Raw genomic sequence first — 26,860 nt, forward strand, 5'->3', positions numbered from 1 at the left:
CCAGGTAGTGGTAGGAAGCATGATAGACACAGACTAGTTTGTGCATGGTTGCTGCCTTTGGACCTGAGCCCCTGGTGCAAATCTCAACCCAATGGAAAATGAAAGGACATTTTGAAAGACCTTCTTGCATCAAAGCAGGGTACAAGTCTTCAAAGATTCCTATGTTCAAAAAAAATGTTCAAGGTTTCTCCAAATCCAGAGGTAGTCCTAACACTGATATAAAGGACTGCTGGGCTGGACACTAACAGGGGCTACAAAGGAGGGTGATGTGATTTCCAAACCACCAAGATCTCGCTGAATATGGCTGGGGAATTTTTTCAGGACTACTCACCCCCTGCCCAGTCATAGTGTAGGCTTTTGGATTGCGGCCAGACCTGCTGAGTTTTCAGAGAAAAAGAGCTGTTAAAACTTGGGCCATAGTTGGTTGGGTAATACCCTGTTGCCACCCACAAAAAAGGGCTTCCAAATATGGGGTGGACTTCTGGTGGGAGTGGGATAGATGTCCTAGTGCTAGAGTCAAAGGGACTGTTGGAAGTTAGGATGGAGATGAAACCCATGAGCCTTACTGCAGGATGGCTGAGGAGGTTTGTGGTTGGGTCTGGCCTGGGACTTCTCTGACCTCTGAAGTTTGCACGCTTCTACTGGGGCTGTCTGGACAGTGTTTGGAAGTCCCTGGGCCAAGGTGTGCAAAATTCAGATATATTCCAGCTGGTAATTGGGTTACTTTTGGTGATGTAGGGGCCACAGGAGCTCAAGTATTGGTCAAGAGCTCATGCAAGGGCTCTGGAGTATCTTATTCAAAGGGTTATCTGGGGTCCATGAAGAGGCTACTCTGCAGAAGCCCAGACCTGGACACTGAGGAAATGCAGTCTCTATACACCAACAGAGGCTTAAATGCCAGCCATCTGGTCTCCTGGGGTTGTTCTTCCTTCTGGACTACCAGGGAGTATTGGATCTTCCACCTTTAAGCTCCCTTTCATGCATTTTCTAAGGCAGAACAATCCCGCTGAGGCTGAGAGCTTCTGCTCATGGGGATAATCCCTTGGCCGTAGCAGGGCCACACGTGTTGGAAGGGTCTGAGTGCAGCCCTAATGCCCACCTGTCACTCAAACCCAGCACATTGGCCTTTGGCCTATTTGAAGACAACTGAAGCTTCTGGGTGCCTGGACTGCCTTCAATTCCCCATTGCTGTCACTGGGTGAGTCAGTCCCAGGCTAGCCAGTTCTAAGTGCAAGGTCCTGAGGTTTACAAGAGCGTATGGGCACTGAGGAATGAACACTGAGCCATTCCTTAGCTCCAAGGCACCATCATGAAGGTCCCGGGGCAACTGTCCTTGGGCCAAGCAGACCATCAGGGACCAGAGGTGGGCTTTCGTAGCAGCTTCCTGTGATATTTCATGCGTCTAAGAAAATTGGGAAGAGCTTTTCACTCCAGCAGGGCGTCCTCCTGGAGGACTCAGAGCCCTGGATTGCTCACTGGGGAGGACCTAAGCCCAGCATCGCTCATGAGTGCACCTACCACCCCAGGATATTTGCATATGTAAATCCAGGGCAAGGCCTCTGAAGCCCCTGGCACTTTCCTCTGTTGTAGCCACCATCAGTTATGGTAGGTAGCCCTGTGGGAAGGGCAGGTCTCTGAGGCCTACCTATGAAAAATATTGCCTAAGACAAGCACAGAAATTGAGCCCCTGTCTGAAAATCTGACAGCCATTTTGTAGATAGCTTTACCATAATATCAGCTCAAAAATATGAATTGAGCTTGTTAACCTTTTGCTTAACACATTATGGCACTACATGGAAATTACAACTGCAACTTCTTTGCTTTCACTGATGAAAATCAATCTATAATGTGTTCAAAGTCATGTTTTTCAGTTTCTTCTCTTTCTATACTCAACAGAGCAAGATCACAAATTCTGTCTTGACCCATAGGCCCTCAAATACAAAAGTATTAGTTTTAACTTACTAAATGATCTCCCACAACTGGATGGAATATATAGGAATCAAATAGACTACATCTGTGGAAAGGTGAAGAAGAAGTTCAAAATCATAAGTCAGGAAGAACAAAGCCAGGGGCCAACCACAAATCACTCCATCAGTTGCTCATATGTAAACTCAAGTTTTAGTTGAAGAAAATTAAAACAACTCCACAAGAACCAAAGTAAGACCTTGAGTATATCCCACCCTAATTTAGAGACCATCTCAACAATACATTTGACACATTGAGCACTAATGACTGAAGACCACGCGGGTTGCAGGATGACATTAAGTATATCATACATTAAGAAAGCAAACGGTCATTAAAAAGTCAGGAAAGAAAGTAAAGACCATAATGGATGTTGAAAGAGCTGGGAACCTGCTCTTGAATGTAGAGTAGCTAAGGCAAATGGAAGAAACAATGAAGTAAAAGAGCTGAACGGAAGATTTCAAAGGGTTTGGCTTGAGAAGACAAAGTCAAGTATTACAATGAAATGTGCAAAGACTTGGAGTTAGAAAACCAAAAGGGAAGAACATAGTTGGCATTTCTCGACCTGAATGAACTGAAGCAAGAATTCAAGCCTCAAGTTGCAATATTAAAGGATTGTATAGGCACAATATTAAACAACACAGGAGGGATCAAAAGAATATGGAAGGAATATACATAGTTATGGTAACAAAAGAATTGGTTGATAATCAACCATTTCAGGAGGTAGCCTATGATCAAGAACTGACTGTACTGAAGGAAGAAGAACAAGCTGCACTGAAGGCGCTGGTGAAAAATAAAGCTCCAGGAACTGGCAGAATACTAACTGCGGTCTTTCAACAAACCAAAGCAACACTGGAAGTGCTCAATCATCTATGCCAAGAAATCTGAAAGACAGCTACCTGGCCAAACAACTGGCAGAGTCCTATATTTGTGCCCATTCTAAGGAAAGTGATCCAACAGAATTTGGAAAGTTTTAAACAATACCATTAATATCACACGCAAGTAAATTTTTGCTGAAGAAAATTTGAAAGTGGTTTCAGCACATCAATAAGGAACTGCCAGAAACTCAAGCCAGATTCAGACAAGGATGTGGAACTAAGGATATCATTGTTTGTGTCAGGGGGATCTTGGCTGAAAGCTAAGAATATGAGAGATGTTGACCTCTGCTTTATTGACTATGCAAAGGCATTTGACAGTGTGGATCATAATAAATTATCGATAATATCGAGAAGAATGGGAATTCCATAACAACTAATTGTGCTCATGACAAACTTGTCCATCGACCAAGAGGCAGTCATTAGATCAAAACAAGAGGATACTGTATGGTTTAAAATCAGTAAAGGTGTAAATATGTAAGTCAGGGTTTCATCGTTTCACCATACTTATTCAATCTGTATGCTGAGCAAATAATCGGAGAAATAGGACAATATGGTGAAGAACACAGCAACAGAAATTGAGGAAGACTCATTCACAGCCTGCAATATACAGATGAAACATTCTTGCTTATTGAAAGTGAAGAGGACTTGAAGCACTTACTGATGAAGACCAAAGAGTAAAGCCTTCAGTGTGGATTACGCCTCAACATAAAGAAAAGCAAATCCAAACCCTAAGGAATCCTCCAGAAAACTACTGAAACTAATAGAAGAGTTCAACAGAGTATAGGGATGCAAGATAAACATAAAAAATCAGTTGGATTCCCCTACATCAACAAAAAGAACATCGAAGAGGAAATCACCAAATCAATGCCATTTACAGTAGCCCCCAAGAAGATGAAATACTTAGGAATAACTCTTACCAGAGATGTAAAAGACTTATACAAAGAAAACTACAGTACACTTCTCCAAGAAACCAAAAGAGACTTACATAATTGGAAGAACATACCTTGCTCATGGATAGGAAGACTTAACATTACAAAAATGTCTATTCTACCAAAAGCAATCTATGCATTTAATGCAATTCCGATCCAAATCCCAAGGACATTCTTTAATGAGATGGAGAAACAAATCACCAATTTCATATGGAAGGGAAAAAGGCCCCGGATAAATACGGCATTACTGAAAAAGAAGAACAAAGTGGGAGGCCTTACTCTACCTGATTTTAGAGCCTATTATACCACCACAGTAGTCAAAACAGCCTGGTACTGGTACAACAACAGGCACATAGACCAATGGAACAGAATTGAGAATCCAGACATAAATCCATCCACATATGAGCAGTGGATATTTGACAAAGGCCCCGAAACAGCTAACTGGGGAAAGGAGAGTCTTTTTAACAAATGGTGCTGGCATAACTGGATATCCATCTGCAAAAAAATGAAACAAGATCCATACCTCACTCCATGCACAAAAACTAACTCAAAATGGATCAAAGACCTAAATATAAAATCTAAAATGATAATGGTCATGGAAGAAAAAATAGGGACAATGTTAGGAGCCCTAAAACATGGCATAAACAGTATAGAAAACATTATAAAGAATTTTTTTTTTTTTTAAAAAGAAAAACTAGATAACTGGGAGCTCCTAAAAATCAAACACCTATGGTGGTCACCACCACCACCCCATGCTCATCCAAAGACTTCACCAAAAGAGTAAAAAGACTATCTACAGAATGGGAAACAGTTTTTAGCTGTGACATTTACAATCAGCTCCTGATCTCTAAAATCTACATGATACTGCAAAAACTCAACAGCAAAAAGACAAATAACCCAATTAAAAAATGGGCAAAAGATATGAATAGACACTTCACTAAAGAAGACATTCAGGTAGCTAACAGATATATGGGGAAATGTTCACGATCATGAGCCATTAGAGAAATGCAGATCAAAACTACAATGAGATTTCATCTCACTCCAACAAGGCTGGCGTTAATGCAAAAAACACAAAATAATAAATGTTGGAGAGGCTGTGGAGAGATTGGAACACTTCTACACTGCTGGTGGGAATGTAAAATGGTACAACCACTTTGGAAATTGATTTGGTGCTACCTTAAAAAGTTAGAAATAGAACTACCATATGATCCAGCAATCCCACTCCTTGGAATATATCCTAGAGAAATAAGAGCCTTTATATGAACAGATATATGCACACCCATGTTTGCTGCAGCACTGTTTACAGCAGCCAAATCATGGAAGCAACCAAGGTGCCCATCAACAGATGAATGGATAAATAAATTGTGGTATATTCACACAATGGAATACTATGCATCAATAAAGAACAGTGAGGACTCTGAAACATTTCATAACATGGAGGAACCTGGAAGGCATTACGCTGAGTGAAATTAGTCAGTTGCAAAAGGACAAATATTGTTTAAGACCACTATTATAAGACCTTGAGAAATAGTTTAAACTGAGAAGAAAACAGTCTTTTGTGGTTACAAGAGAGGGGAGGGAGGGTGGGGGAGGGGTATTCACTAATTAGTAGATAAGAACTACTTTAGGTGAAGCGAAAGACAACACACAAGACAGGGGAGGTCAGCACAATTGGACTAAACCAAAAGTAAAGAAGTTTCCTGAATAAACTGAATGCTTAGAAGGCCAGCGTAGCAGGGGCAGGGGTCTGGGGGCCTTGGTTTCAGGGGACATCTAAGTCGATTGGCATAATAAAATCTATTAAGAAAATATTCTGCATCCCACTATGAAGAGTGGTGTTTGGGTTCTTAAACGCTAGCAAGCAGCCATCTAAGATGAATCAATTGATCTCAACCCACCTGGATCAAAGGAGAATGAAGAACACCAAGGACACAAGGTGATTATGAGCCCAAGAGACAGAAAGGGCCACATGAACCAATGATTACATCATCCTGAGACGAGAAGAACTAGATGGTGCCCAGCTACAACTGATGACTGCCCTGACAGGGAACACAACAGAGAACCCCTGAGGGAGCAGGAGAGCAGTGGGATGCAGACTCCAAATTCTCATAAGACCAGACTTAATGGTCTGACTGAGACTGGAAGGACCCTGGTGGTCATGGCCCCAGACCTTCTGTTGTCCCAGGACAGGAACCATTCCCGAAGCCACCTCTTCAGATATGGATTGGACTGGACAATGGGTTGGAGAGGGATGCTGATGAGGAGTGAGCTTCTTGGATCAGGTGGACACTTGAGACTATGTTGGCATCTCCTGCCTAGAGGGGAGATGAGAGGGTGGAGTGGGTTAGAAGCTGGCGAAAAGGACATGAAAAGAGAGAGTGGAGGGAGAGAGCGGGCTGTCTCATTAGGGGGAGAGGAATTGGGAGTGTGTAGCAAGGTGTATATGGGTTTTTGTGTGAGAGACTGACTTGATTTGTAAACTTTCACTTAAAGCACAATAAAAATTATTAAAAAAAAAGAAAGAAAATCCTCACAACTGGACCAATATGCAACATCATAATAAAAGGAGAAATATTGAATTTGTCAAGAATTATATTTTACTTGGATCTACAATCAACACCCATGGAAGCAGCAGTCATGAAATCAAATGACATATTGCATTGGGCAAATCTACAAAAGACCTCTTTAAAGTGTTAGAAAGCAAAGTCATTACTTTAAGAACTAAGGTAAGACTGATCCAAGCCATGGTATTTTCAATTGCTGCATTGTTTTGATACATTTGAATTATGGTGTTGATGAAGAATATTGAAGATACCATTAACTTCCAGAAGAACCAACAAACAGATCTTGGAAGAAGTACAGTCAGAATGCTCCTTAGATGCAAGGATGGCAAGACTTAGTCTCATGTACATTATATCAGGAGAGACCAGTCCCTGGAGAAGGACGTCATGTGTGGTAGAGGGTCAGCAAAAGAGAGGAAGATCCTCAACAAGATAGACTGACACCGTGGCTGGCAACAATGGGCTGACACAGCAATGATTGTGAGGATGGGGCAGGAACTGGCAGTGTTTTATTCTGTTGCACGTAGGGTCACTATGAGTCAGAACCAACTTGATGACATCTAACAACGGCAACAACAAAAGGCTTGAATAGACATTTCAGCAAAGAGGCTATTCAAATTTCCAGGAAACACATGAAAAGATGCCCAGAGTCGTTACCCAACAGAGAGATGCAATTCAAAACCACAATGAGGTACTGTTTCACTCCAGTTAGAATAAACACCAAACTAAAACCCATTGCCATGGAGTTGATTCTGAGTCATACTGACCCTATAAACCAAATAAAACCTGTTGCTGTTGAGTTGATTTTGACTCATAGCGACCCTATAGGACAGAGTAGAACTTCTCCATAGGCTTCACAAGACTGTAAATATTTATGGGAGCTGAATGCCACATCATTCTCCCATGCAGGGACTGGTGGGTTTTAACCACTTACCTTTGGTTAGCAGCCAAATCTTAACCACTACACCACCATAGCATGCAAATTAGGATTGGTAACATTAATAAAATGGAAAATAACAAATGTTGCCAAGGATGCAAAGAAACTGGAACTCTTATCCATTGCTGTTGAAAATGCAATATGGCACAGCCATTGTTGAAAACAGTGCGTCAATTCCTCCAATTCCTTCACACGACCCAGCAATCCCACTACTACAAATATCCCAAGGGACTTGAAAGCAGTGATGTGAACTGACATATGTACACCAATATTCATTATAGCAACAGCCAATATTTGGTAGAATTCTTCGTGAAGCTGTCAGGGCCAGGGCTTCCCTTTGTTGGGAGATTTTTTATTACTTTTTCAATCTCTTCTTTTGTTATGGGTTTATTTCACTGTTCTGTATCTGTTTGTGTTTGTTTAGGTAGGTAATGTGTTTCTACAAATTTGTTCATTTCCTCTAGGTTTTCAAATTTATTTGAGTACAGTTTTTCATAGTATTCTGTTATGATTCTTTTAATTTCTGTTGAGTCTGTTGTGACATCACCCATCTCATTTCTTGTTTGGGTTTTTTCCTTCCTCTCGTGTTTCTCTTTTGTCAGTCTGGCCAATGGTTTATTGATTTTGTTAATCTTTTCAATAACCAGCTTTTGGTATTGTTAACTCTTTCAGTTGTTTTTCTGTTCTCCATTTCATTTAATTCTGCTCTAATTTTTACTATTTGCTTTCTTCTGGTGCCTGAGGGTTTCTTTTGTTGCTCTCTTTCTATTTGTTCAAGCTGTAGTGATAATTCTTGGATTTGGCCCTTTCTTATTTTTGTATGTGTGCATTTATTTATACATAAATTGACCTCTGAGCACTGCTTTAGCTGTGTCCCAAAGTTTCTGACAGGAAGTGTTTTCATTCTCATTGGATTCCTTATTCCATCCTTAATTTTGTTCTATAATCCATTTGTTTTTGAGCAAAGTGTTGTTCAGTTTCCATGTGTTTGATTTCTTTTCCCTGATTTTTCTGCTATTGACGTCTAGTTTTATGACTTTCTGGCCACAGAAGATGCTTTGTAATATTTCAATGTTTTGGATTCTGTTATGTCTTGCTTTATGGCCTAATATGTGGTCTATTCTAGAGAATGTTCCATGTGTGTTGGAAAAGAAAGTATACTTGGATGCTGTTGGGTGGAGTGTTTTGTATATGTCTATGAGGTCATCAAGTTGGTTGATTGTGGCATTTAGATCTTCCATGTCTTTATTGAGCTTATTTCTGGTTATTCTATCCTTCACTGAAAGTCCTGTGTTGAAGTCTCCTACTATTATTGTGGAGTTGTCTGCCTTGCTTTTCAATGCCGTTAGAGTTTGTTTTATGTATATTGAAGCCCTGTCGTTGGGAGCATAAATATTTAATATGGTAATACCCTCCTGGTGTACTGTCCCTTTAATCATTATATAGTGACCTTCCTTATCCTTTGTAGTAGATTTAAGTTTGAAGTCTGTTTTGTCAGAAGTTAGTATAGCCACTCCTGCTCTTTTTTGATTGTTGTTTGCTTGATATATTTTTCCCATCCTTTGAGCTTTAGTTTGTTTATGCCTTTAAGTCTAAGGTGTGTCTCTTGTAGGCAGCATATAGACAGATCATTTTTCTAAATCCATTCTGCAACTCTCTATTGGTGCATGTAGTCCATTTACATTCAGCGTGATTATAGATAGGCATGAGTTCAGTGCTGTCATTTTGATGTCTTTTTTGTGTGTTGTTGACAGTTTCATTTTTCCACTTAGTTTTTTGTGCTGAGTAGTTTTTCTTTGTAAATTGGGTGTTGCTCTTTTTCATTGTTGTTGATTTTGTTTTTGCTGAGTCTTTATGTTTTTCTTATATTTTATTTTGATGTGTAAGACTGTTCGTCTCCTTTGTGATTACATTAATATTTACCCCTATATTTGTAAATTTAAACCTAACTTGTATCTCCCTATATCACCTTGAGTTCCTCTATATATGGAAGATCTATAACTAGTTCATGTAGTCCCTCTTGATTGATTTAATGTTGTCATATTTTACATAATGACATCACTGATTCTCTGAGTGCTTTTCTATCTTGATTTATTTTCGTGATTTCCCTATCTGGGTTGATATCTGGTTGCTCTGTCCTGTGTTCCAGTGTTGGGTTGATATCTGATATTATTGACTTTCTTACCAGAGAGTTCCCTCTAGTATTTCTTTTTTTTTTGATCTGGTGTTTTGTAAATTCCCTAACTTTCTGTTTATCTGGAAATATCCTAATTTCACTTTCATATTTGAGAGACAGTTTTGCTGGATATATGACTCTTGGCTGGCAGTTTGTCTCCCTCAGTGCTTTATATATGTCATCCCATTGCCTTCTTGCCTGTGGTTTTTCTGCTGCATAGTCTGAGCTTATTCTTATTGATTCGCCTTTGTAGGTAACTTTTTGTGTATCCCTGGCCTCTCTTAAAATTTTCTCTTTAACTGTGGTTTTGGCAAGTTTGATTATAATATGTCTTGGTGACTTTCTTTTGGGATCTACCGTATATGGGGTTCGATGAGGATCTTGGATAGATATCCTTTCATCTTTCACGATGTCAGGAAAGTTTTCTGCCAGCAAATATTCAAGAATTCTCTCTGTATTTTCTGTTATCCCTCCCTGTTCTGGTAGTCCAATCACTCATAGGTTATTCTTCTTGATAGAGTACCACATGATTCCTGGGTTTCTTCATTTTTTTTAATTCTTTTATCTGATTTTTCTTTGAGTATATTGTTGCCACATGTTTCATGTTTAATCTTGCTAATTCTGACTTCCATCTCCTCTCTTCTGTTCTGCTGACTTCCGACTGAGTTGTCTAATTCTGAAATTTTATTGTTAATCTTTTGAATTTCTGATTGCTGTCTCTGTATGGATCCTTGCAGCCTATTAAAGTTTTCATTCTGTTCTTGAATAATCTTCTTAACTTCCTCAACTGCTTTATCTTTGTGCTCCTTGGCTTGTTCTGCATTTTGCCTGTTCTCCTTCCTGAGGTCTTGAAGAGCTCTGTATATTAATCTTTTGTATTCTACGTCTGGTAATTCCAGGAATACGTCTTCATCCAGAAGAGTCCTTGATTCTTTGTTTTGGGAGTTTGTTGCAACAATCATGGTCTCCTTCTTTATGTGATTTTATATTGACAGGTGTCTCCAAGCCATCTATAATTTATTGTATTAATTTATTTTATGTTTGCTCACTGTGTCCTAGCTTCTTGCTTTGTTTTGCTTTGGTATACCCAAATAGGCTACTAGAGTGAGCTCACTTGATTACTGGAGTCTTTGAAGCACTAATGTCCTGTTACCCGATGCCTAGAGCTGTTACCAGGTATATGAGTCTAGGAGTCCATTCACTATTCTTGAATAGATTCAGCTGAGGTGTCCCAGTAGTCGCTCACCAAGTGTGTGGTACACGTTCTTATCTACGATCCTAGAGGAGCAGTGGTGATTGGTGTATGCACAGGTTTCTGGTAGCTCTGAGGGGTCATACTCTGAGGAAGGTAGGGGGCTGACAATCTTCCCCCAAATGTCTGTGAGGAAAGCACATTCCTATTCTCTACAGAGCTCTGGTGGGCGGACTCTGCAGCCGTACTCTAGGTATCCAGTGCTTCTAACTGTAAGGTCTGGAGGTCTGGTAGGCACCACTTATCCTTGGAGCCCTGTCACAGGTGGCTAGGTGGCGTCCAGTCCTCAGGCCCCTGCTATGTGCTGTGGGTAGGTGAGGGCCCTGTTTAATAGGCAGAGCAGTATCAAACATCAAAAACCCTGACACTCCACCGCACAGATGAAAGAGTTACAGTCAGTCCTCAAACAGATTCGCCCTTGCAATATAACTGCCAGATCCTATCTGCTATAATGGGACCACATGGATCTATGCTGGGGTGAAGACAAAATCTATGGACCACCTGTGCCTGGACTGGGGCCGCTTCTGCTCTGAGTTTCCAGATTAGGGGAGTCAGCAGAATATTTTTCCCCCTTTGGTTAATTTGTTCCTTCTCCAAGGCCAGGGGAATGGCTCAGAGAGAGCAGCAGGACCTATCTCAGGCCCAGGGAAATCAAATGTTAATGAAGCTGGCTGGGGCAGAGGGAGGAGGGATCAGATAGATAGGAGAGAGTTCTGTCAAAAGGAGGAGCTATTAGATCCATGTTGTAAATTAGAGAAAATCACTTATGTGCTGGGACCCCTGATTTATCTCAGATTCCAGAGGCGTGTGCAGATGGTGTGCGCTGGCTCTGCAGTCGCACCAGGGGGTGGGGCTGTGGCACCTCGCTTGCCTTCTTTCACTGAAGCAGCTGTGTCCTAAATGCCACTGCCAGCCCTGTGGCAGTCACATGAGTGGGTCGGGGTGCCCCACTTCACTTGTTTTCTGTTGCTGAAGCAGCGGCGTCCCAGAACACTACCACTAGCCTCGCCTCACTGCTTCTTCACTGTCTCTCCCTCCCCAGTCACTCAGTCCGATTTCTTAACTTTGCCTTTGACACTTAGGGTTTGTAGCTTGTCATGTATATAACCGATTCACTTGTTTTTTCGGGTCTTTGTTGTAAGAGGGACCACTGGAAGCGTCTGACTACGCTGCCATCTTGGCCCTGCCTCCTGTGTCTTTTGATTTCTTGTCTACTGCTTCCCTGGGTGTTGATCGTGGATCCAGGTAAAATGAGATCCTTGACAACTTCAGTCTTTCCTCTGTTTATCTGATGTTGCTTACTGGTCTAGTTGTAAGGATTTTTGTTTTCTTTATGTTGAGGTGTAATCCATACCGAAGGCTGTGGTCTTTGATCCTCATCAGTAGGTGCTTCAAGTCCTCTTCATATTCACCAAGAAAGGTTGTGTCATCTCCATAATGAAGGTTGTTAACCAGGCTTCCTCCAATCCTCATGGTCCGTTTTCTTCATATAGTCCAGCTTCTCGGATTATTTGCTCAGCATATAGATTGAGTAGGTATGGTGAAAGGATACAATTCTGACGAACACCTTTCCTAACTTCAAACCACGCAGTATCCCCTTGTTCTATTCCAATGACTGCTTCTTGATCCATGTACACATTCCTCATGAGCACAATTGAGTGTGCCTGAATTTCTATTCTCTGCACTGTTATACGTTATTTGTTATGATCCACACAGTTGAACACCTTTGCACAGTCAATAAAAAACATAAACGTCTTTCTGATATTCTGCTTTTCTTCTGCAAGCTCTCATTTTTGGTCTCTACTTAGTTGTTTCATTTCACCTGGATATATAATTGTCATTTTTTAAATTTGGTTCTACCATAAAAATAGATTTGAATGAGTGAAAATAAATTTATAAAATGAGTACAGTTTATAAAATAAAACTTACATTCGAATTTGGACATTAACACAAAAATTTACATCTGAAAATTAAAAAACCAGTTGCTGTTGAATTGATTCTGACTCATAGTGACCCTACAGGGTAGAACTGCCCCCATAGAGTTTCCAAGGCACAGCTGGTGGATTCAAACTGCCAACCTTTGGGTTTTTAGCCAAGCTCTTAACCACTGAGCCACCAGGGCTTGATATGAAAATTTGTAATTAAAAAAAAATTGATTTGGAGCATAATTTTTTTTTCTTCAGTTCTGAGATAGTCAAAAGAAATAGTAGTTACAATACAGTGGGATATAATTTCATTTGTTTGCGGTACAGTGTTTGCTGGTCTCTACAAGTGTTTTTTGTCCTGAAATAATATTTAAGAACTTGTGCGTTCACTTTCCTTCCTTTGATGCTGCATCTTCACAGGTCACTAGAGCACTGCTGATACTCAAAGGAGATGAGAGCGATCGCAAAGACCATGATACAAATACGAGGGTGTGCTCAATCTGAAGACGTTTTTCTCGTTAGCTTTGGGCAGGACCAGATACCTCACGAGTCAAGTGATTATAGCGCTGCCGGCACATTATGTGGCCGATGAGAGAGAGCTGAATGTGAGGTTATACTCGATCAGTCCCAAATGACAAAGAAAATATAATTGTTGTCATATACCAAATTGGCAAAATGGTATCAATTTAATTGAGTGTCCTGCCAGTCCCCTAAAGTGTGGCTTTTGATTTTTCTGGTGCCACTTTTGTTGATGCTCTAAGCACATGCCTACTGTGCTTACTGGGTAATCTATCCCTGATTTCCAGCAGTGGAGAGGCTTGGGTGCACAATGCATGCCAGACTATGTTAGTAGAGGCTTGCAGCATTGAAGGAAACTAGTCAGAACCAGATAGGGCTCGGGATACACCCATATCTCTAGCATGTTGAACAGTCATGAGAGGCAATTGCTGCTGCTTTCCTTCAGGACCCTTCTTCCAGCTCACAGCTCTAGATGAACAAGCATCTACTGGGGCACCTCAGAACAAACAAGACCTCCTCGAATCACCCCAAGACAGAAATTAGAGGCCACGAGAAAGAGTGTGGAATGGAATTGGAGCATCCTGTGCAGTCTTACAAATGAGCTGGACTGAGTCTCATGACATGCAAAAAGACAGAAAACCCATGAAATAGGACCAAGATACGATCGATGAACCTGCTGCCCAGTAAGAAAGGGAAATTTCACATAGTATATTTAAAAGTGGTTATTGAAACAAACAAAAAATCAGATTTTTCTGCTCATAATAAAAATGATACACTACAGTAAGGCAGTTAAATCCATAGACTAAGAAATGATATACTGTACTTTTATATTTGACATTTTAGATCTACAATTTTAGTCCTCAGAAAAAGTTTGCCTACTAATTCTGAAAATAGATATATATTAAATAGATATTAATAGATACGTATGAAATTGGCTCATTAGTACTTTAAAAAAAAAATAAACCTTTTAAGTAGAGGACCTTACGTTTAAGCCAGTGCTCATTTGGCATTCCAAAAATCCTAAGGCCCTTAAGAATTATGTTAAATCTACCCTGCCTGTGTTCTATAAGTGGAACAACAAAGCATAGATGACAGTACATCTGTTTATAACATGGTTTATTAAATATTTTAAGTCCATTGTTGAGAGCAACTGCTCAGAAAAAAAAGATTCCTTTCAAAATATTACTGCTCATTGACAATGCACCTGGTCACCCCAAACCTCTGATGGTGATGTATAAGGAGATTAATGTTGTTTCCTTGCCTGCCAACACAACATCCATCCTGCAGCCTGAGGATGAAGGAGTAATTTTGAATTTCAAGTCGTCTTATTTAAGAAATACATTTTGTTAAGGCTTTTTTTTAAAGCTGCCATAGATAGTGATTCCTCCGATTGATCTCGGCAAAGTAAATTGAAAACCTTCTGGAAAGGATTCACTATTCTAAATGCCATTAAGACCATTTGTGATTCATGGGAGGAGGTCAGAGTATCAACATTAACAGGAGTTCAGAAGTTGCTGATTCCAACCCTCATGGATGACTTTGAGGGGCTCAACACTTTGGTGGAGGAAGTAACTGCAAATGTGCTGGAATTAGCAAGAGAACTAGAATTAGATGTGGAGCCTAAAGACGTGACTGAATTGCTGCAATCTCATGATAAAATTTTAATGGCTGATGAGTTGCTTCTTATGGACGAGCAAAGAAAATGGTTTCTTAGGATGCAATCTACTGGTGAAGATGCCGTGAACATTGTTGAAATAACAACAAAGGATTTAGAATATGACATAAACTTAGTTAATAAAGGAGAGTCAGGGCTTGAGAGGATTATCAATAATTTTAAAAGAAGTTTTATGTGTGTAAAATGCTAACAAACAGCATCGCATGCTATGGAGAAATCTTTCATGAAACCAAGAGTCAGTTGATGTAGCAAACTTCACTGTTGTCTTACTTTAAGAAATTGTCACAGCCATCCCAACCTTCAGCAATCACCACCCTAATCAGTCAGCATCCATCAGCATTAAGGCAAGACCCTTCATCAGCAAAAAAGATTATGACTTGCTGAAGGTTCAGATGATGGTTAGCATTTTTTTAGCAAGAAAGTATTTTTAATTAAGGTATGTCCATTGTTTTTTAGATGTAATGCCATTGCACACTTAATAGATCATGGTGTCAAAATATCTTTTATTTGCATTGGGAAACCAAAAAATACCACGTGACTTGCTTTTTTGTAGTGGTCTGGAACCAAATCGTCAATATCTCTGAGGCATGCCTGTAGTAAGAAAAGTAAACTATTATTATTTGTAATAGTTATTAGTTTTATGAACAGAATTACAAGATTTTTTGTTGACCTAAAAGTCTTTTTTAAAAAACTAACTTTTAATGTTTATATCCACAATAAAATAATTTTAAATTCATCGCAAGCAACTCTAAGAGTGTTTTCAGCACAGAAATTCTTTCTTTTCCCTACCAGACTTTGAAACCACTCCCTCACTTGATAAGCATATCTGTCAGTCAGTCAATCTGTCTCTTTTTTTTATATATATCTAGCTCTCTGTCATTTTTCTGTCTATATCTGGTTCCTTCCTTAGAAATTCTGATTCCTTGTGTATAACTTGTTATATGTTTTAATATCAATAGGGTCACTATGAGTCGGAATCAACTTGACAGCAAGGGGTATAGGGCATTAGGTATAATTACTTTATTTCTCAAGAAAAAAAATGGTACTGGGAAATGACAATCTAGATCTGAGTTTTCAAAGTAGGGGTGCAGTTTAGTGAACCCTTTGATTTGAAAAATCATGCCTATGAACCCTGTCCTCTGCTGCAGCTCCTTCCTGAAAAGGGGATATGCTATAAATTCTTGCACAGAAGAAAACATAGAAAAATGAAATTAGGCTCGAAAGGGTTGAAACAAACAAGCAAAAAAAAAAAAAAAAAAAGTGTTGAAACCATTCCCTCATCCCTCACTTTCTCATTAAGCTTCCTGTCTCTCAAGTACCCTTTCTCTTTCACATTCTTCTTCACTTGTCTGCAGGCATGGGTTTTTTGAGCCTTCCTGTGGTAGGATATGCACAGTGTCTGGGATCCTATTAGCTCCTGGCAGGGACAGGGAATAGCAGGTTCACATCCTGTGTTTGTGATGAAACAAACAAGGACACCATGGCTGCCTCAATGGTCAGCTGTGTGTTTCACACTGACTCCTGGACATTCTCACTGGGTCTTTTGAAATTATCCCAAATCAGTTGTGTTAGGGGAGGAAGCACTGGCCCTGTGTGATTTTGAAAAAATTATTCTCCACGAAGGAAGTCAGATTCCAAACTTTAAAATTTGATGTGGTTTTCTAAATGTCCTCTTTTAACCTATAGTGCTTTATTCAAATGAATAAACATATGGGTGTGTTTTGAGTGGGGTGAGGTCACAGAGGGGGCAAGAAGCAGAGCCCAGGCATTTTAGCCTTTCCCTGGTAGCTGTGTCCCACAGCTCCAGGTTGGTCCTCGCTAGAGGACCATGGGGGTCCTAGGAACACTTGCAGCGGCCACTAGCCCAAATGAATCCTAACATCCTTAGCAATTTTTGCACTCGTTGGGTTTATGGGTCTATCTCCAAAATCTAATCCATCAACCGTAAGGAAGGTCAGTTGCTTCCTTGAACTTCCCTGTGTTCATTTGTAGTGCCACCCTTCACCCATATGCCATTCTTACAGGAGGGTCAGCCTCCTGTAATTCTCCAGTGGTGCCCAATGGGAAGGGCATGCTGTCTACTCTTCAGCAAAACCTGGACATTTCTCCATCCACAGTCCCATACAGTCTGCCCATCTTTCTCATCGCATTGTTCCCTTGTCAGCTCAGGCCCTCGTGGCCACAAGTCTGGACAGTCTTAATGTCCTTCTTAGACATCTGTCTTTCTTCTCCTGAGTCCCACGCAAGGCTCCCAGATTAAGGCTTTTAGAACAGAATTTTCTGTATGCCACTTTGCTCCTCACAACCTTTCAACAGCCCCCAGTGCATGTGAAATGAAATTCTGTCGTCTTGGTCCAGCATTTCAGGCTCAGTATCCTCTAGTTAGACCTACCTTATAGCTGTGTCCACCGTGGCTCTGACCATCACACTTCCCCTGCAGCCAGGATGTTATGTGAATGCCTGCAAACAATTAGGATGGGAATAATAAGTAGGGGGGAAGGGAAAAGCAGATGTGACCACACAAGGCTTAGGCCACTATTTTCTCATCATGTATAAGAAACCATCACCCATACTCAAAAGAAATTATGACATTTATTAATTTAAATGCTGAAATCTGGAATGTACAAATTAGGAAATTTTTCTTCAATTTGATACAAGTTGTGGTATCAACACAGACAACCTATTCAAACTCAAATTCATATTGAGAAGCTGCTGTAATAAAATGAAGAATCAGAAAGACCACAAAGTCCATTCTTCCCAGCTCGGGGAGAATGAGAGGATTAAATGAGCAATGCAGATGCTATTTTCTTACGTGACGGAAACTCAATTTCCAAACCAAGCATGTGCTGTATGATTGCATTTTATGAAAAAAGAAAAAGAGATGGTGGGCCAAGACGGCGGGGTAGTAGATGCTTCCGGTGATCCCTCTTACAACAAAGACCCAAGAAAAACAAGTGAATTGGTTATATATGACAATCTAGGAGCCCTGAACATCAAAGGCAAAATTGAGGAATCAGACTAAGTGGCAAGGGGAGGGAGAGATGGTTCAGAAGCAGGGAGGAATGGCCAGACCTGACCCTGCAGGAACTGGCACCCTGTAGGCTGGATCTACTGGCGTCAGCGCAGTAACACAAGTGTGACATTCAGGATGCATTTTCCACAGTGGGAGAGACTGAGCGGTGGAGAGTTCAGTCACGCCTCCAGAATCAGCAAAAAGTGATGCTTTCAGTAAAAGATAAGTACTTCTGTCTAATCCAACACGCAGACCAAAAAACACCCCTTTGGAATAAATTCTCTCCCATTTAACTGACCGTTCCTTGCTTTGCACCAAGTCCCAAACTGGCATCAGCGATAGAAGCTTTCCCTGGACGGAAAATAGGAACTGCTGCATGTCCTGAGCCATTTCCTGCCCTTGGAGAAGAAACAAATTAACAAATGGGGGGGAAAAAAAACAATCTGTGTGCTCCCTTAAGCTGGGAACTCAGGGCATAAGCAGCCCACAGACTTTGAATGCCTTCACCCCTGCATAGTCTTGGGTGAGCCCATTTCAACAGCACAGGCCCTCATCAGCATGGTACAACAGGGTATATACCTGAAGTCTGACTTCAACTGTTTCAGCTATATGGCGTAGAGGCAGGTTTGTGACATTCCAGACTGCTCTGCCTGTTAAGCAGGGTCTTCATCTACCCACATCAGGGGCTTGAGGACTGGTGGTTTCCCCATGCCACCTAGCCATCTGCAATAGGGGTCCAAGGATAAGTGGTGCCTCCCAGACCTTAAAACCAGCAGCACTGGGTGCCCATAATCTGGTGGCAAAACCCACCAACCTAGGTGCTCTAGGGAACAGGGACATGCTTTCCTCACACACAGGGACAGTTCTCACTCCCTGTCTTGTTTAGTATGTGACTGCCTACTGCAGCCAGATACCTGTGCCTACAACAATCGCCCCTGCTTGTCTAAGACTGTAGGTGAGAGCCAGCACCACACACTTTGTGACCGACTTCCTGGACACCTGAGCTGAACCCATACAAGAAAAGTAAACAGACTCCTGGGCTCCTAAACCTAGTAAGAGCTCTAATCATCTGGGGACAAGACGTTAGAGCTACAAGGGCACTAATAATCAAACTAGCTCACTTGAGCAGCCTATTTGGGCATATCAAAACAAAACAAGAAGCTAGGACACAGTAAGCAAACAAAATAAATAAATACAACTTATTGATGTTTGGAGACAACAGTCAATATCGGATCACATAAAGAGGCAGACCATGATGGTTTCAGCAAGCTCTCAAAGAATCAAGAGATCTCCCAGATGAAGACAACTTCCTGGAATTACCAGAGGTAGAATACAAAAGATTAATATACAGAGCTTTTCAAACGATCAGGAAGATGATCAGGCAAAACGCAGGATAAGCCAAGGGACACACAGACATAACATTAGAGGAATGTAAGAAGATTAGAGAAGAGCAAAATGACAAATTTAATAGGCTGCAAGAACCCATAGAGAGACAGCAAACAGAACTTCAGAAGATTAACAATAAAATTTCAGAATTAGACTACTCGATAGAAAGTCATAGGAGTGGAACTGAGGAAATGGAAGTCAGGGTTAGTGAGGCTGAAGATAAAGCACTTGAAACCAACATATTTGAGGAAAAATCAGATAAAAAAATTTTAAAAAAGAAACTCTAAAAATTATCTGGGACTCTATGAAAAGAAATAACCTATGAGTGATTGGAATACAAGAAGTGGGGGTGATAACAAAAAATACAAAGAGAATTGCTGAAGATTTGTTGGCGGAAAACTTGAGATGAGAAGATAGCTATCCATGATGCTCACTGAACCCCACACAAGGTAAATCCCAAAAGAAAGTCACCAAGACATATTATAACCAAACTTGCCAAAACCAAAGATAAAGAGAGAATTTTAAGAGCAGCTAGGGATAAATGAAAAGTCACCTACGAAGGAGAGTCAATAACACTAAGCTCAGACTACTCAGCAGAAACCACGCAGGCAAGAAGACAATGTGATGCCATATATATAAAGACTTGAAGGAAAAAAAAATTGCCAGCCAAAAATTGTATGTCCAGCAATTTGAAGGCAAAATTAGGGCATTTGAGAATTTGCAAAAACAAAACCAAAATTACAATAAATAATAGAGTCCTCTGGTTAGGAAATCAATATCAGATAACAAACCAAAATTAGAACACAGGGCAGAGCAACCAGATATCAATGCAATTAGGGAAATCACAAAAATAAAGCTAAAACACTCAAAGCAGGGAAAGAGAGATGACATTATGCAAAAGATGACAGCATTAAATCAAAAAAAGAGGGGCTAAAAAATATCATCATAGATCTTTCATATGGAGAGGAAATCAAGGTGATATAAAGAAAACTTAGAACTTAAACTTAGAAAAGTAGGGGTAAATATTAAGGCAACCTCAAAGAAAACTAACAATCCTACAACACATCAAAATAAAAATTTAAAAAAACCAAGAGAAACATAAAGACTCAGCAAATACAAAAGCAAGAACACTGAAAAAGAGGAAAAGACAATATATAAAGAAAAACAACTCAGCACAGAAAATTAAGTGGAAAAAGTCAACAACAGACACAAAAAAACCACATCAATATGACAGCACTAAACTCATACCTATCAATAATTACCTTGAATGTAAATGGACTAAATGCCCCAATCAAGAGACAAAGAATGACAGAATGGATTAAAAAAATCTGTCTATATGCAGCCTACGAGAGACACACCTAATATTTAAAGACACAAACAAACTTAAACTCAAAGGATGGAAAAATGTATATCAAGCAAACATCAATCATAAAGAGCAATAGTGGTAATATTTATTTCAGACAAAGTAGACTAAAGTAAAATCCACCACACTATGTAACGATTAAAGGGTCAATATACGAGGAGGATATAACCATAATAAATATTTACACACCCAACAACAGGGTTCCAAAATACATAAAACCTACTCTAACGGCATTGAAAAGAGAAATAGCGCCACATTAATAGCAGGAGACCAACACACCACTTTTGGGGAAGGATGGAACATCCAGAAAGTAGCTCAGTACAGACATGGAAGATCTAAATGCCACAATCAACCAACTTGAGCTCCTAGACACATACGGAACACTCCACCCAACAGCAGCCAGGTACACTCTCTTTTCCAGCACGCATGGAACATTCTCCAGGATAGACCACATATTAGGTCATAAAACAAGCCTTAACAGAATCTAAAACATCGAAATATTGCAGGGCACGTTTTCTGACCTCAAAGCCACAAAAGTAGAAATCAATAACAGAAAAAGTAAGGGAAAAAAATCAAACACATGAAACTGAACAACACCTTGCTCAGAAACTAATGGGTTATAGAAGAAGTTAAAGATGGAATAAAGAAATTCATAGAACAAATAAGAATGAAAACACTTTCTACAAGAACCTTTGGTACACAGAAAAAGCAATGCTCAGAGGTCAATTTATAGCAATAAAAATACACATCCAAAAAGAAGAAAAGGACCAAAATCAAAGAATTATCTCTACAAGTTGAACAAATAGAAAGAGAACAGAAAAAGAAGACCTCGGGTACCAGAAGAAAGCAAGTAATAAAAACTAGAGAATTAGTAGATGAAATATAGAACAGAAAAACAATTGAAAGAGTTAAGAGACCAACAACTGGTTCTTTGAAAACACCAAAAAAATCAATAAACTACTGGCCAAGCTGACTGAAGAAAAACAGGAGAGGAAATAAATAACCCGAATAAGAAACGAGATGGGTGATATCACAACAGACCCAAATGAAATTAAAAGAGTTGTAATAGAATACTACAAAAAATTATACTGTTAACAAATTTGAAAACCTCGAGGAAATGGACAGATTTCTAGAAACACACTACCTACACAAACTAACACAAACAGAGATAGAACAACTAAATAAACCTATAACAAAAGAAGAGATTGAAAAGGTAACTAAAAAACTCCCAACAACAACAAGAAAAAAGTCCTGGCCCCAGTGGCTTCAGTGGAGAATTCTACCAAACTTTCAGAGAAGAGTTAATACCACTACTACTAAAGGTATTTCAGAGCAAAGGAAACCATGCAATACTCCCAAACTCATTCTATGAAGGCAGCATAACCTGATACCAAAACCAAGCGCAGACACTGCACACAAAAAAGAAAATTATGGACAAATAATCCCTCATGAACTGAGACGGAAAAATCCTCAACAAAATTCTAGCCAATAGAATTCAACAACATATCAAAAAAATATTTCGCCATGACCAAGTGGGACTTATACCAGGTATGCAGGGATGGTTCAACATTAGAAAAACAATCGATGTAATACATCACATAAATAAAACAAAAGAAAAAAACACATGATTTTATCAATTGATGCAGAAAAGGCATTTGACAAAGTCCAACAACATTCATGATAAAAACTCTCAGCAAAATACGAATAGAAGGGAAAATCCTCGACATAATAACAGGCATTTATACAAAGCTAACAGCCAACATCATCCTAAATGGCGAGTCTGAAAGCATTCCGCCTGAGAACAGGAACCAGACAAGGATGCCCTTTGTCACTCTTCTTATTCCACATCGTGCTGGAGGTCCGAGCCAGAGCAAATAGGCTAGAAAAAGAAAGAAAGGGATCCGAATTGGTAAGGAAGAAGTAACAGTATCTCTATTTGCAAATTATATGATTTTATACACAGAAAACCTTAAAGAATCCACAAGAAAACTACTGGAACTAATAGAAGAGTTGAGCCGGAGTATCAGGATACAAATAAACATACAAAAATCAGTTGGATTCCTCTACACCAACAAAGAGAACGTCAAAGAGGAAATCACCAAATCAATACCATTTACAATAGCCCCCAAGAAGACAAAATACTTAGGAATAAATCTATCGAGGGATGTAAAAGACCTATACAAAGAGAAGTACAAGACACTACCACAAGAAAACAAAAGAAACCTACATAATTGGAAAAGCATATACCTCGCTCATGGGTAGGAATACTCAACAGTGTGAAAATGTCTATTCTACCCAAAGCAATCTATAGATACAATGTAATCCTGATCCAAATTCCAACGGCATTTTTTAATGAGATGGAGAAACAAATCACCAACTTCATATGGAAAGGGAAGGGTTCCCAGAGAAGTAAAGCATTATCGAAAATGAACAAAGTGGGAGGCCTCACACTAACTGATTTTAGAAATTATTATTCTGCTGTAGTAGTCAAAACAGCCGGGTACTGGTACAACAACAGATATATAGACCAGTGGAACAGAATTGAGAATCCAGACATAAAATCATCCACCTATGAGCAGCTGATATTTGACAAAGGCCCCAAGTCCATTAAATGGGGAAAAGACAGTCTCTTTAACAAGTGGTGCTGGCATAACTAGATATCCATCAGCAGAAAAAAGAAACAAGACCCATACCTCACATCATGCACAAAAACTAACTCGAATGCATCAAAGACCTACATATAAAATCTAAAATGACACATATCATGGAAGAAAAAATAGGGACAATGCTAGGAAACCTAATACTTGAAGAGTATACAAAACATTTCTAACAATATACCAACACCAGAAGAGAATCTAGATAACTGGGGGAAAAAAAAAACCTAGATAACTGGGAGCTCCTAAAAATGGAGCCAAAGACTTTACCAAAAGAGTAAAAAGACAACCAACAGACTGGAAAAAATTTTTTGGCTAGGACTAAACCAAAAGCTAAGAAGTTTCCTGAATAAAACCAAACACTGTGACAGAGTTGCATGGTTGGGGGTGTGGGGACCATGGTTTCAGGGGACATCTAGGTCAACAGGCATAACAAAGTGTATTAAGAAAACGTTCTGCATCCCATTCTGGTGAGTGGTGTCTGGGGTCTTAAAAGCTAGCAAGTGGCCATATAAGATGCATCGATTGCTCTCAACCCACGTGGAGCAGAGGAGAATGAAGAACACCAAAGACACAAGGAAAATATAAGCCCAAGAGACAGAAAGGGCCACATAAACCAGAGAGTCCATCAGCCTGAAACTGGAAGAAGTAGATGGTGCCCAGCTACCACCAATGCTGCCCTGACAGGGAACACAACAGAGAGTCCCTGATGGAGCAGGAGAAAAGTGGGATGCAGAACTCAAGTTCTGGAAAAAGACCAGACTTAATGGTCTGCCTGAGACTGCAGGGACCCCAGAGGTCATTGCCCCCAGAGTCTCTGTTAGCCCAAAACTAAAACCATTCCTGAAACCAACTCTTCAGACAAAGATTAGACATGACTAATTTTTTTTTTTTTTATAGGACATAAAATGATGCTGGTGAGGAGTGCGGGTCTTAGCTAAAGTGGACACATAAGACTATGTGGGCAGCTCCTGTCTGACGGCAAGATGAGAAGGCAGAGAGGGATGGGAGCTGGTTGTATGGACAAGGGAAATACAGGTTGAAGAGGAGGAGCGTGTTGCCACATTGTAGGGAGAGCAACTAGGGTAACATAACAATGTGTGTATACTTTTTTGGATGAGAAACTGACTTGAAGTTGTAAATTCATTTAAACCACAATTAAAAACAAGAACAACACTGATAGTATAAAATATATACAAGAATACGTCCTATTACACTTTTTTTTTTTTATTCTTCTGAATGGACTGTAGTGTTACACTGAATAATTCCTTTGGTAACAAGAAAAAAGCAAATGAACAAGTCCTACTTTTATGTACCACTCATAAGAAATACAGAGAACAGAGGAAGGTGTAAAAGACCCCCACAGGGACACAGCAAAATCTAAAATGTGACTAACTACACAGGACAAATAAACCTGCTCCTTAAATAGAAAAATAAATTGGAGAGAGGAGAGGGAGGAAGAGATTTAAACAAAGAGAGATTTCAGAAACATATCAGCCACTTACACTGTGTGAAACTTACTTGCATCCTGATATTCACTGGAAAATTGTAAAGTTGTTCTCTGACTGGCGATTTAATGATATTAAGGAATTACTGCTCATGTTTTAGGTATGATAATGATGTTCTATGCATTAAGAGGCTTACTTTTCAGATATAGCCAGAGTATTTACAGATGCAAAAGCAAGGCTTCCAGGATGTGCTCCACAGTAACATAGGAAGGAAGGAAGGAGGGAGGTGGGTGGGCTGGAGTCTAAGGAAACAGGGTCAGCCTGCCTTGCCGAATGCTGAATACACAGTAAATTTCTCAAAAGCATCATACAGGAATGACAACTCGTCTTTGATTTCAGCTAGTCCCTGGAAATCTCAGGGAGCGCACACTGGGGACAAGAGATTACAGATGAACCGCTACAACGGTAACCTATACCTCGGGGATTTCAGTGATTCCAAAAAAAAAAAAAAAACCCCTCCAATTTTGCCCAAACTCGTAAATATGGTGTTAGAAAAATAACATGTAAAGGAAACTGACTACTTACCATCTTCACAAAGATTACAAAAGGAGTTTTCTTGACTGATGTCTTCTTGTCCATCCCAAAGATACCAGAAGATGTCTAGAAAATTCTGATCATAGGCAAAGGAATTTTCAAAACCCAACATGAAGTACAACCTAATCATATGTAAATTCAAGGAGGAATTCATTTCAAAACTTTACACTAATTTATTTTCTAAGTAATCTAAGATATTCAAGGTAATGCCTTGACAGTATGTTCCTACAAAGCAATGAAAATAAAAAATCTCTACTGATAAACCAGAAATAAGGAATTTCAGATAAATTTCAATCACCATGCTTGAATGTGATCTAAGTCAAATCTAATTATAACAAGTTCCACTGTAGTAAAATGCCATATTAGATGGACAATACATGAACTCCTAATTGTTTAAAAATCATTTATAAAAAAAAAAAATTTCTAAATCTAAATAGGAAAAACCTGATTTCTGGAATTTCATCAGACTTCTCATAATGGAGAAATCTCTATAACAATCCTGATACGTACTTCTCAAGGATACCCACCCTTTATTTATATTGCTCTAATTTTTAAAAAATTCCTGGGATTTGTTATACTATTTCTAGGCAGTGGTCCTGGTAGCAGTGACTGGAAATACACAGAATTGATCTGCCCACCCTTTTTCTGAGCCCTTTTTCACACATTTGAGGATAAATACCATTCCTCCCCTTCCTTAAAAAAAAAAAAAAAACTAGTGCCATCGAGTCGTTTCCGCCTCTTGGCGACCACAAGTTCTTAAAATGTGAAAAATAATGTTAGCTAGGTTTTTTTTTTTTTTTTTTTCAAATTACTATAGTCCCTCTAAAAATCACAAACATTTTTCTGTTATTTTTTTTCCTTTACTATCACATAGAATTAGTTTGGATTCAAATTCTTCTGGAAAGGGATATCCAATTATTATAAATTATATTCTTACAAATTAATATACAGAAATTGAGTATATACACTCAAGATGACATTTTATGATGATGTAATGCTCTTACCTTATTTTTAGTTGGTGAATTAACCTTTCTTTACACTCGGTAGAGTCACCTTCCGTTGGCTTTTGCATCCTCAAGGCTTCAACTGGAATTCTTTTATGACAGGTCTTTTAGGAAACTGCCTTTCCTGTAATGTGTCTGCATTGATGGGAATGCTGGATCAGCTTCTGTCACAGCATGGTAATATCTGTGTATCTTCTGGGTATACCCAAGGAGTCTTCACAAGGCTCTTCTAACCTGCCAGATTTCCATCCACCTGGCCTCCTTAGATGTTTACTGATGCTCCTCAGAGGCTCTGGCTTCTCTCTGGGAGCACTACCAAGTTTCTTGTTGACTGCTGGTGATCTGATTGTACAATTTGTTGTGTAGTTTTTAAACGGTTTAATATCGCTGTTGTCATTGGGGATGTTTTGACTTTAATGATGATCTCATCAGTTTCTTGCCTTTTGGGCTTACTAAGGAATCGGTTTTCTGCTTCACTGGTTCACCTGGTTATTGTAGTGAGTTCATACCATCTTTTATGCTGGCCAGGTCTGTCATGAGTTACAGGCTTATACTAATGCACTTCAGAGTCTTGGAAATATTGA

At 39.6% G+C, this 26,860-nt stretch overlaps 1 protein-coding gene across 1 annotated transcript in view; it reads right to left on the reverse strand.

Annotated features, from left to right (window-relative positions):
• Positions 1-15,297: 15,297 nt before the first annotated feature.
• The window catches only part of LOC126068652 (proliferation marker protein Ki-67-like), a 251,704-nt gene continuing 240,141 nt past the window's right edge, over positions 15,298-26,860 (reverse strand). Inside the window, exons 13-14 of the mRNA XM_049871407.1 lie at positions 17,207-17,274; positions 15,298-15,405 (exon numbers count right to left, since the gene is read on the reverse strand). Of these exons, the coding sequence (XP_049727364.1) occupies positions 15,298-15,405; positions 17,207-17,274 (176 nt within the window). The remainder of the gene's footprint in view (positions 15,406-17,206; positions 17,275-26,860) is intronic.

The sequence above is a fragment of the Elephas maximus genome, chromosome 2 (genome assembly GCF_024166365.1).
Source record: "Elephas maximus indicus isolate mEleMax1 chromosome 2, mEleMax1 primary haplotype, whole genome shotgun sequence".
NCBI classification, from domain to species: Eukaryota; Metazoa; Chordata; class Mammalia; order Proboscidea; family Elephantidae; genus Elephas; species Elephas maximus.